The sequence below is a fragment of the Megascapheus bottae genome, chromosome 1 (genome assembly GCF_031878675.1).
Source record: "Megascapheus bottae isolate mThoBot1 chromosome 1, mThoBot2.hap1, whole genome shotgun sequence".
In the NCBI taxonomy this organism is placed as follows: Eukaryota; Metazoa; Chordata; class Mammalia; order Rodentia; family Geomyidae; genus Megascapheus; species Megascapheus bottae.
In genome coordinates, this window is record NC_143509.1 from 44,797,414 (window position 1) to 44,809,157 (window position 11,744).

General features: G+C 46.8%; 1 protein-coding gene and 1 long non-coding RNA gene across 2 annotated transcripts in view; one reads left to right on the forward strand and one right to left on the reverse strand.

The window, feature by feature from the left end:
• Igf2bp2 (insulin like growth factor 2 mRNA binding protein 2) overlaps nt 1-3,974 on the reverse strand; it is a 153,459-nt gene extending 149,485 nt beyond the window's left edge. The window contains exons 1-2 of the mRNA XM_090343373.1: nt 3,740-3,974; nt 2,094-2,154 (exon numbers count right to left, since the gene is read on the reverse strand). Coding sequence (XP_090199499.1) covers nt 2,094-2,154; nt 3,740-3,917 — 239 coding nt within the window. The 5' untranslated portion in view covers nt 3,918-3,974. The remainder of the gene's footprint in view (nt 1-2,093; nt 2,155-3,739) is intronic.
• A 1,353-nt stretch (nt 3,975-5,327) lies between these two features.
• Nucleotides 5,328-10,105, forward strand: LOC150069052 (uncharacterized). The gene is made up of 5 exons (XR_016535246.1): nt 5,328-5,361; nt 5,636-5,757; nt 5,928-5,995; nt 7,845-7,907; nt 9,975-10,105. It is a non-coding gene; the product is annotated as an uncharacterized LOC150069052 (long non-coding RNA).
• The last annotated feature ends 1,639 nt before the right edge of the window (nt 10,106-11,744 follow it).

The following is an 11,744-nucleotide window of genomic DNA, read 5'->3' on the forward strand; positions in this document are numbered from 1 at the left end:
TCATGAGAATGTACAGCTGCCTCGTCCCAGGAGTCTGAACCAGTTCACAAATCACTAGTCATAGCTATCTCTCCCTTAGCCTGCAGTACAACTAGCAAACTTCTGCATTTTAAACTAATAAAGGGAAGGAAAAAAGATTAAAACCATCCAATCAGGAATAACACAACCCCCACACAACAGCAGCTTATGCATACATTTGGTATGTTAGCCATCTTCAAATGCAGTGAATCATACACAGTGCATTTTCAGCTGCCTCCTGGGCATTTCATATCACCAACATGTACTGAGGAGCACTGGGTAAGTCCTAGATTGTTCTTTACTTAATCTACACTAAGATCTTGGGACATGATTCTAATTCTGAACCCATATAAGCAGAACAAAGTTATTTCAATGACATTCCAGGTAACAGCAAATAATGTCTGCATTTTAGGGGAAAAAATAAAGATAAAAAGCAGTGTTTGCTGGGTTCTGGTTGAGGTTAATGGCTTTAAACAAACTAGTATTTCACTTATATTGAAAATGTACAATGTATCATAAAATAATGGGATTACAAATTATCCTAAGTTAAAATTCTAGTGATTATTACTAATTTTAATCATCAAAGAATTCACAACACCTAGGGAGTCAACAAAAGTTGATGCAGAAATACAAAACACAAAATATTTGGGATGGCACGTTATTCAATATGTTCATCAAATTTTCATGTACTGGGGATGAGCAACTTAACCTTAAATACGTATTCAGTATAGTATAAAACTGCCACTTGGGCTTCTCAAGTAAGAAATGTCAGAAAAGCATACAAATTGGAAATACCTTTGAAAACTAGTGATCTACCAGTTTTCTTTAGACAGTGCTAAAGAAAAATAGAAAAATTTGGCTTACTAAAACCCAGTTCCATGTTGTATCTTTTACAACATAAGGAAGAACAAGTTTAACATGACACAGGAAACTGCAAATCATAACTCTCATCTTTTTTTTTTCAAATAAAGATACTAATTTTCTGATAGGTCACAAAAGATGTTGTTCTTTAGTTAAGATGTATGAAGAAATGCACAATGTTGTTTTTTAAAAAAAAAAAAAGCACCTCTTCAACACATCCCAACATTTATAAAAGTAGGGTAACTTGTTTCAAAATCTACTCAATCCTGAAAAACCAAAGAAGTGGCTAACCCTATAGACCATCAGGTAGTAACTTCATTCTGGCTCTTCACCCTCAGCTGTTTAATGAGTAATGGTGAAGAAATGTATGGGAATGGGACATAAACTAAGCTGGGACACAGAGAATGAGTTTTGAAGGAGTAATAAAGGGCCCAAATTTAAAGTCCACGTTAAACTTTAAACAAAGATGCTTGCCCCACCCTCTTCCTTTAGGTAACTCTCAAGTGAGCAAATCACCAGGGAGAAATCCCATCCCCACAAAACTTAAAGATAGTACACTTCCATTTAGCTGTAGATCTCACTGTGCCTGGAACGTTTTCTTAACAACAGCAACAATAACAACAAAATGCTCAGCAGCAATTCTCAGCTGTCTCAGTGACTGTTCATCCACAAAAACGAACTAAGAATGCTACCCAAAAATATTGACCCCTTACTGATTTTTATTATTCCACATTAAACTATTCAAAAAAAAAAGAAAATTAATCGCGTAGTTTGGTTAAGCAATTCAGCTGACACAGTAAATATTTACTCTTAACATCTCACAGGAAGTCTTGACAAGCATTTGTGGCCATTGTGCTAGGGTAGTGATGGGAGTGGGAAGCAGGGTCGGGGGGAGGCAACTTTTGATAAACAAGTTAACTGGTCCCGGAGAACTGAACCTAATAGATAGTGTTTTCTCCACCCGACCCCCTCCATTAGATACCAGATATTTTCCAAGCCCAGTAAACACCTTATATAATGAAAGTAAAAAAAATAATAAATAAATAAATAAATGTAACTTTCTAGGCTATGTATCTCTACTAAGAAGGCAAACGAAAATCCTTTTCAAAACTAAGGACATGTTTTTAAAAGCTGGTTTGGTTTTTTTTTTTTTTTAAGTTATACGTAATCCCAAAGCAAAAAAAAAAAAAAATCTAAGCAAATTATATATTTACCTTAGCTTTTTAGAGACTGAGTAATCAACTTCCATGATTTTCCCATGCAATTCCACTTTACCTTTAAAAACAGAAATTTAAAGCACTCAGAACCTTCCTGAGACCAAACTCACAGGGGTCTTGGAGGGGCACGCACACGACTCTTCGGTTCGGGCTCCGCCTTCGGGCGCCCTCCAGGGGTCTCCCACCCAGCTCCAACCCAGCGAACTGAATGCCCGGAGTAATCGAAGGTGGGCTTCCCGACTCTCGGGACCCGAGGGGAAGGGTGCGAGCCGGGCTCCGACCCCAGGTAGAGCTGTGGGTGGCATTACCGGAAAAACAAATTTAATAAAGAGCGGCGCCAATTTGAAAGGATGAGCTCATTTGAAACTCAAGCTGCAAGGCTGGCGCGGCCCCGTTCCGGAGCCGGCCCCCACCTCCCCATTCGGAAAACCCGGGGACGCCAAGGCTCCACCACGTGCGACCCCCTCCCCACCCTTCCAGGTGGCCCCAGAAAGATGCACCGAAGCCCCCCGGGCGTGCAGCCGCCACCAGCCCCGGCGCGGCCCGCTTCAGGGTGTCACCTTGGCCTGGCGGCCGCCCCGCCCCCACCCCGCGCGCTCGTGGGGAAGGGGCTCCGGCCGAGCGGGGCTGGGGGCCCGGGGCCCGGGGCCGGGGCGAGCGCGGCTCCGCGCGCAGCGTGTGCGCGAGGGCGAGCGGGGCAGAGCGCGCGCGCGAGGGCGTGTGTATGTGTGTGTGAGTGTGTCGCTCTCCGACTCCCGTCTGGGCTCCGGCGCGCTCGCGGGCCCCCCGGTCTCCGCTTTCCCGGTTCTCAGCCCGGGCCCCCACCGAGTTGAGACAGGGCACCTCGTAAAAAGGTGCTTCTGGCCGAGCGGGAGGCGGGGGGGCGGGCGGCGGAAAGCCCCCAGCCCCGAGTTCTTCTCAATAAAATCGGACAAAAAATTCAGGGAAAAATAGGAGCGCTTGCTCTGAGACCAGCGAAGGGACAGAGCCTCGGGAGAGCAGCGAAGGAGAAGGGCGGCCGTGCGGGGGCTGGGCTGGGGGAGCCCCGAGACTTCGAGGGGGCCATCAAGGTGAAGCCTGTGAGGTGTCGAAAGTGGGGAGGGGGGAACACGGTGAGGAGGGGGCTCAGAACCACAGTGCGGCTCGGCGAACGCCGCCGGCGGAGAGGTGCTGGGCACGAGGCATGGGAAGAAGGAAAGTCCGGCCAGGAGAGGAGGAGATGCCGGATTTGGGGGGGGGGTCTCTGGCAAAAGGGGTGACGGGAAGGTCAGGAACCCGGGGGGGGTGGGGGGCAGAAGACTGTACAAGAGTGGGGGTGGGGGGCCTCTGTGGAGAGCTCCTCGGAGCACTGGGGGTACTCCCAAAGAGCAAGCTAGTCCTGGGGACCCCCGGAGGGCCACGGGAGGTGCCCTGGGGGTGCGGCCCGGAGGGCGAGGGGTGAGCCCCGGGCTGCGGGGGGAGGGGAGCGGGCCGTCCCGGGAGCGGGCAGGCGGCGAGAGTTGAGCTGGTGCGTGGAAGTGAGCGTGCGGGCACGGGAGCCCCCGCCGGGCGCCGCCCGCAGGGCTCGGCCTCCGTGCGGGCTCGGTCCCGGCTGGAGCGGGACGCAACGGAGCGGGGGGGAAGGGGCAGCGCGGAGCACTCACCCGAGAGGGTCTCGATGGCGCGGATGGCCCAGTTCTGGTCGGGGTAGTCCACGAAGGCGTAGCCAGACTTGAGCAGGACCTGTCCCGCCAGGGGCAGCTTCCTGTCCCCGAAGAGCTGCCGGAGGTCGTCGGCGGTGACGGCGGGGCTCAGGTTCCCGATGTAAAGCTTGTTCATCATCCGTCTCTTCCCCGAGAGCCCGTGGCTCCCCCGGCCCGGTACCCGGCGCTCCTCGCCTTCTCCGCGGCCCTCGACTCTCCTCCTCCTCCTCCGCCCCCCCTCCCCGCCCTCCGCCCGCCCGCCACCCACCCCCACCCTCACCCTCAGCCTGGCTCCCCCCACCGCGGCCGGCCCGGCCCGCCCGGGGGCAGAGGCGGAGGCGGGGACTCGGCGCGGCTGCCTCCTCGGGGCAGAGTCCCGGGCCGGGCGGCGGCGGCGGCGCGCGGACAAAGCGCTCCCTCTGCCTCCCTCTCTTTCTCCTCTCCAGGCGGTGGCGGGAGGAGGAGCAGCGGCGGGCGGCGGCCGCGCACCCCGCGTTTGTCTGTGTGAGAGTTTGTACGGGCGTGTGCGCAGCCGAGAGTGAGCGAGCGCCCCCTCCCCGCCCCGCGCCCCCCGGCCGCTCCGTACGCACCGCGCGGCTACCCGGGCTCGGGCCCCGCACCCGGCGGGCGGAAGCGGGACTCGGTCCCGGGTGAGAGCTCTGGGCTTCCTCACCCCCCCCCCACACCTCCAGCGGGCGCGGCGGTGAGGCCGGGCGAGCGGCGGAGCGCGGGTGGGAGCGCGCGGGGCCGCGGCGAGGCGCGGGAAGGAGAGGGGCTGCGAGCGGGCTCCGAGAGGGGTGTGCGCCAGGTGGACCGGATGTGGTGCGCGCGGCCCGGCCCGCGGGAAGGTGTGTCGGGGAGGTGAGCGGCGCGGGCCGGCTGGGAGACAACTTTGGCGGCGAGTTGGCGGAGACTCACTCCCTGCGCGTGCCCGGGCGGTGCGCTCGACCCGAGACCCGCGCCCCGCGGCGCGCGTGGTCCGAGGGCTGAGTCAGAATCGGGCGCCCAGGACCACGCCAGTCCTTCGGGGACACCCTCCTCGCACCCCAGGGGAGTTGTTCTTGGCCCGGGGCCTCAGTTTCCCGCCCCGCTAGTGGAAGCGGACAAGGCCGGAGCCCTCACGTTCTGCCCCGCCAGGACCCCGCGCGCTCGGAACCCCGCGGCGGACCCCGGGCTGGCGGGGGCGGCGGCTCCATTCAGGGGAGTGCGGAGGCTTCCCGGGCGCCCCCTTCCCCTCCGCCCAGCCAGGTGACGGCGGGTGCCGAGCGGGCCCGGGGAACGGATGCTCGCTGCCAGGCTGTGCCACCGGCTTCAGTCCAAGGGCCGGGGGCCGGGTGGGGTGGCGAGGGTGCGGGAAGCGGGGGCGCGCGGGCCGGGTAGGAGTTCCCGGAGCATTGGGAGGGCCAAGAGAGGAAAGGAGCCTTTCCAGGCGGAGGAAACGGCGTGACGGACGGAAGGGGCCGCAAGGCGATGACAGGAAGAGCCAGCGGAGCCCCTCGGCGGGGGAAGGAGCCTGACACGCTGGACTGGACACCGGGTCCGGGGCGGGAAGACTACAGAAAGGAAAATAGCAGCACCCAGAGGTGAAGGAGGGGACCCCTCCTGGCTCGGCAGGGCTGGTCTTTTAAAAGACCAGATGAGAGGCTGCAGGGGCGGGAGGACGGGTTTCTGGGACGGAGCTGGTTTGGGTGTGCTGGCTGCGTCGTGAAGTCTTCTAGTTTTCCTGTTCCTGAGGCAGATTGAACGTAGTTTGTTGCACTTCGTATCTTTTTCCAATTCTACCTGTTGATGATTGTCCTTCAGGTGGGTAGCCCAGCTCCCAAGGTATTCACACCGGCTTCCTCTTCTCTGCTCCAGTGGTACAGCCTGGAACATTCCAACCCCTGGAGCCTAAGTTTCATCTATAAAGAGAAGATACAGCAACCAACCAACCCTGGTAGAGCTGTTGGAAGGGCTACTGGAAGCAGTGTTGAAGCACTGTGAGACCCAATGATTGTTTCAGTCTTTGCCCCAGGAATTTACCTATGAGTTTTAATTAGTTGGGGAGGGGGCAGAAATCACAAGCCCATTTTCATCTAGACATTGGCAGTTATTTTAATTCTGGCTTTTGTCAGAAGTAAATAATCATTCTCATACTTCCATCTCACAGGAAAATGAATTGATGTTACTGCTCCTGACATTGGAAATGAACTTTGCCACCATTCCTAAAAATTCTAGGTAAACTAGTTGTGGATGTTCCCTTACTAGAATGTGGAGGAAAGTCACAAATGAAGCCACTGTGTGTGTGTGTGTGTGTGTGTGTGTGTGTGTGTGTGTGTGTGTGTGTGTGCCAGCCAGCCACACTATACTAGGAACCAACTGTCTTCAGGGTTTTTGCACACGTTCCCATATTCAGTATGGTCCCCATTGTGTGACAGGACATAAATACCCATGTTTCCTTCCTTATTTACAGTAAATCAAAGCTGCATATTCTAAAAGAGATGAGAGTGACAGAAATAGGTGGTCTCATTTCTCTCTGAAAGGTCAGGGAGACTTACCGTATATAATTTCAGACATTACAATTAACTTGATCCCATTATAAGACTGTTAAAGTTTTAAACTTGAGTTTCTTCTTAGCAGAAATGGCTTCTGGAAGACTTCTTTCTCTGTTAAGAAGGTTGCTTTCAATTTTTTTCTTCTGGAAAAAGTACTTGGTGCTTTCTGATCTGACATGTTGTAAACAGTGTTGCTGCAGAAGTGAAGGATGAACAGTGATATAGGTGAACAATTTCCCAAACCCCTGACTTGCAGAACTACAGATCCTCATCTTAAGGTTCAGAGTTGTACCCTAAGGTACAATTCTTAGAGAAAATGTAGGGATGGAGAAACCTTTATTACCATCTTTTCCTCAAAAGTTTCAAAGGTAAGAGAACTACATGGTAATAAGATAGATGGGACCAGATTTCTGCATCTCATTTTATAAGCTGGAAAGCTAAAGTCCAGGAAAGCAGAACTTCTTCATGAGCACAAAGAGGGCTTAAAACACACCTAGGTAAAATTGTATCCTGGGAGTCTATGAATATATTAAATCTTCATCTTAGACTTTTCATAAGGTGCCAGAGCACCTTAATGGCATTACTGTCATGGCCTTAAATTTTTGGATCTACAAGACCTTTCTTGCTGAACTTGATGGGAATCAATGCAGACAGTATTTTTACATAACCTGAGGAGTTGGATGAAAAAATAAAAATGAAGCCTGTTTACTGGAGGGTCCGGGCAAACTCAGCATGGAAGTAATTTTGAGATTATCATTTCAACACTTCCACTACCCCTACACCATTTTTGTGCCAATCTTGGAGCTTGAATTCAGAGTCTGGACATTAATCCTAAAGTTTTTTGCTCAAGGCTGGCACTCTATCACTTGAGCCACAGCTCTGCTTCCAGCTTTTTGGTGGCTAATTGGAGATATGACTCTCATTGGCTTTCCTGTCCAGCGTGGTTTTAAACCACAATCCTTAGATCTTAGCTTCCTGAACATCTAAGATTTTAGGCATGAGCCACTATCACCTAGACCCTTCACTTTTTCATATTTTTCCGATGCTGGTCTATAACAAAACTCTGCTCCTTTCCCTGGAATGTGTTTCCAACCCGGGAGACACTTCCTTCTTCTCTCCTTGGGACGAGTATATGTACAGAACTTCATACTGGTAGCTGTGTGTAGTAATTGTTGCATACACTATGAATGTACTAAAATCTCAGAAGCACACTTTTTGTTTATTCTTTGATTTCTTTTTGTGATTCTGGGGATCAATCCCAAGCAGGTATTCTACTACTGAACTATGGGATGTGAATTGTATCTCATTTTTTAAAAATGATATGACAAAAATCTTCTCTATTACATAGTTTTAAAAGAAAGAAATCTTTCTCCTCTTTGACTCTCCTTTGGTCTTAATGAACCTGGTGCATAATAAGGATTCAGGTAGCATTCACTGAATAAATAATAACCATCTAAAACCTCAGATTTATATATGAGAGTACATATCTTGTACAATCTTTTTTCATGTTGAATTCATTCATCTACTTACAGCACTACATGAAGCCAAACAATAAGTATAGAGTGGATAATAATCCTGATCTTCAGAAGTTTATGGTAAGTGGTGGACGCAAATATGGCCTCACTTTTGTAAGAGACAAGTGCCACAGTAGACTTTTGGCCTAGCGACACAGAAGGGAGGTTTTTTGTTTTTTGTTTTTTCAGTTGGTCATGGCCTGGGTTTTGTCCCTGAACTCTTTAGTTCAAGACTAGCACTCTGCCACTTGAGCCACAGAACCACTTCTAGTTTTCTGGTAGTTAACTGGAGATAAGAATCTCACAGACTTCATGCCCAGACTGGCTTTGAACCACAATCCTCAGACCTCAGCTTCCTGAGTAAGATTACAGGCTTGAGCCACTGGCACCTGGCTCCAAAAGAGAGATTTAGCCAGACACAGTGGCTCACATCTGCAGTCCCAGCTATGCAGGAAGCAGAGATTGGAAGGACCATAATATAGCCTGGACAAAAGTATCCCCATGACAAGAAGCCAAGTGGTAATGAGTGCTTATAGTCTTAACGACGACGAGAAACACTTTAGGTAAAAGCCTCGTGATCGGAGACCAGCCCAGCAAAAATTTGAAAAAAATAATCCTACCTGAAAAATCAAAAAAGGACATAGATGGGTTGCAGCTCAAGTAGTAGAAAACCTATCCTAGCAAGAGAAACCCTAAGTCCAAACCGTAGTACTACCAAAAAGAAAAAAAAAATGATTTTACATTGACAGGGATCATGGAGGGACAGTGGTAAAAATGGGTTTTGAAGAGTCAGTAGAGATTTGCTACATTAAGAGAAGGCATAAAAGAGGAAATGCATCTTAATCTCTAAGAATACCATGTAAAAGGCACAAAGGCATAAAAATGAGTCGCTTTTCACCTGAAGTCAAACCCAAGAATTTATTTAGAAGTAGCACTTAAAAATAATGAACTGAGAGATAATATAAAATATTCATAGAGGGGCCGGGAGTTTGGCCTAGTGGTTAAAGTGCTTGCCTAGAATGCATGAAGACCCGGGTTCAATTCCTCGGTACCACATACATAGAAAAAAGCCAGAAGTGGTGCTGAGGCTCAAGTGGTAGAGCTCTAGCCTTGAGAAAGTCCAAGGACAGTGCTCAGGCCCTGAGCTCAAGACCGGACTGGCAAAAAAATAAAAATAAAAAATGTTCATAGAATCAGGCTGGGACCATGGTTTAGATGATAGAGCACTTACCTAGCAAGCACAGACCCTGAGTTCAAATCCCAGGACCACTAAATGTGTGAGGATATGTGTGCATGTATGTATACATTCCCAGAATCTCCAGAGTGGTTTACAGAACACCCAGCATGGTGAATGAATGACAAATGATCCAAATCAAAGGCCCATTGCTGGGAAACTTCAAGCTCAAATTATAAAAGCATGGGTCAAAATGCCAGCAATTTACACACAAAGGGTTTGGAAAGGAATAGAAACTGGACTTTTCTAAAAGATAAACTAGAAGGCAACCAAGCAATCCCTTTAAAGCTGGAAGTTATTTTCAGTCTAGAATTTGAAACCTAGTAAAATCAACTAAAAAATCATGCAAATATTCCCCCCATTTGGGGAAAACTACTGAGAGATAAATACCATCCATATCATGAGAGAAGACAAGAGGTATGGAAAAAAGGAAATCCAGAGGCTAGAAATTCAGCCATCTAGAAAGCAACCAGTGCAGACTGGACCAAGAAGATAGGCGGCTCAGAATGAAGAGGAAAGAGAAAGAAAAAACAGTAACTCTCTTAAATGAGTGGATATTAACTTCTGATAGAATGGCAGACATGGAGTGAGGGCGCGGGGGGAAATCACAGGTATATGGAAAACCAGGCAAATGGAAAAACAAGGAAATCATTAACTCGAAAAACACATGATCTTACAAGAAAGGAGCAATGTTCATAGACACCACAGTGAAAATATTTGTACAGTTATAATGTAAACACTAAAGTATTATCCAAATTATATCAAGAGAAATTCCAAATCAACCAGAAAATGCCATTCAAAAAATGAGCAAAAGGTATGAATAGATTATATAAAATAAATTACAAATAAACTCACTCATTAATAATCAAGAAAATTATACTACCAAATTGACAAGCCTTTTTAAATGATACCAGGTATTGAAGAGGTGGGACATGGACTGCTTACAAGAGTATGTGTAGGTACAGTCACTCTGAAGAGTAATTTGTCCAGATCAAGTAAAGCTGAAGGAGCAGGCTCTGAGTACTGCCTGACATCATGCTCACAGGTGACTATTTTCTTAGTATTTTCTCTCTTTCACGCCTATAATTGCCCTTCCTTAGAACTTCCCTGGAAAACTTGCCTTTTTCTTTCACAGAGAAAATAGAAGCAATCAAAAGGGGGAAAAAAAACGAGATGAGTGGGAGAGGTTGGGGGAGGGAAAGTGGGAGAAAACATGGGAACGGATAACAATGTTCAAGAAGTAATGTACCCACTACCCAATGAATGTAACTGTAACCCCTCTGTCACCCCAACAATAAAATAAAAAAGAACATTCTAACCTATCTGCCCACAATCATGCATCTATGCCCATAGATACTGCTCCTCTGTATGTCCTAGAAGACATAAAGTATACATTGAAACAGCAATTGGTGATTTTATTGCCTCTAGGAACAGAGAAAAAGAAATAGAAGATGGAAGGAGCACATGGAAATCGTTTTATCTGTTTTCTGTCTTAATTGCTGGGCATGTGTTTGTATTATTTCCTCTTCAGTAACAGAATTCACACTATGAGATAGAGATTATTTTTAAGTTGTATTATGTTTTATAACCATTAACAAAATTAAAAAATACAGACCCACTACTGGAAGTTCTGAATCAATAATTTTCTATTTTATAAAACATCTACATATAGCTACATATGAATAGTTGTATATATAAGTATATTTACACATGTCTGTATATGTGTATAGATATGTATATGTATACAATATATTTTATGTGTATAAGCTGTATACACACATATAAGTGTCAGACCTATCAGTAAGTTTTAATAGTTTACTCATTCCCCAAATGTCTGTTTTACATTTGTTGTTTTTCTTTATTTTTTCAGACATTTAGGAGTAAACCACAAATAGGATACACAGACACGCACACACGCACACACACGTGTGTGGTGTGTATGTGTGTGTGTCTGTGTATCCTTCCATTTATATCTACTAGAGAAGGATATTTTAGAAATATAAACTATAGTGAATAAAATAAATCTGAACAATATAATCTGTAAGCTTCATTCAGATATTTTCCAATGTGTCAATAATATTTATTATAGCAAAAGAAATTTCCAAGTCATTTTTGCATTTGACTGTCTCTGTGCTTTATCTGGCAGAGTTGCACTATCCTTTTTTGGTTTTCTTGATGTTAATATCTTGATGGATGCAGTTGTTAGCTTTTTAGAATGCTCACAATATGGGTTTGTCTGACAAACCTTAGGATACACAATTCCTGCAGTAACACACCAGGGTACTGCTGGGCTCCGGTAATGTGCATTGTGTCAGGAGGCAGTGAGGCTGATTGGCTCATTTTGGTAGCACTAGCTTTGTGCACTAGGTTAAGGTGTTGCATCTATCACAATTTTATAAAGTATCTTCTGGAGAGATACTTAGAAACAATGTAAATACTTCATTGCTCTTTAAAATTTTAAACACCAATTTTAATATGCCTGGATTCATCGTGTTTATAATAATGAGTAGGAATTCTAATTTTGTTATTCCTTTTATATATATTAGGTGGATTTCCATGATAAGGAAAGACGTTATTCATCATTATTTTTGTAAAGTTCTTTTGACCATTCATTATAACAATGTAGATTAATGGATTCTTACTTTATTCAAAGTGCATGTTTACTATAAATGTTTACTATTATT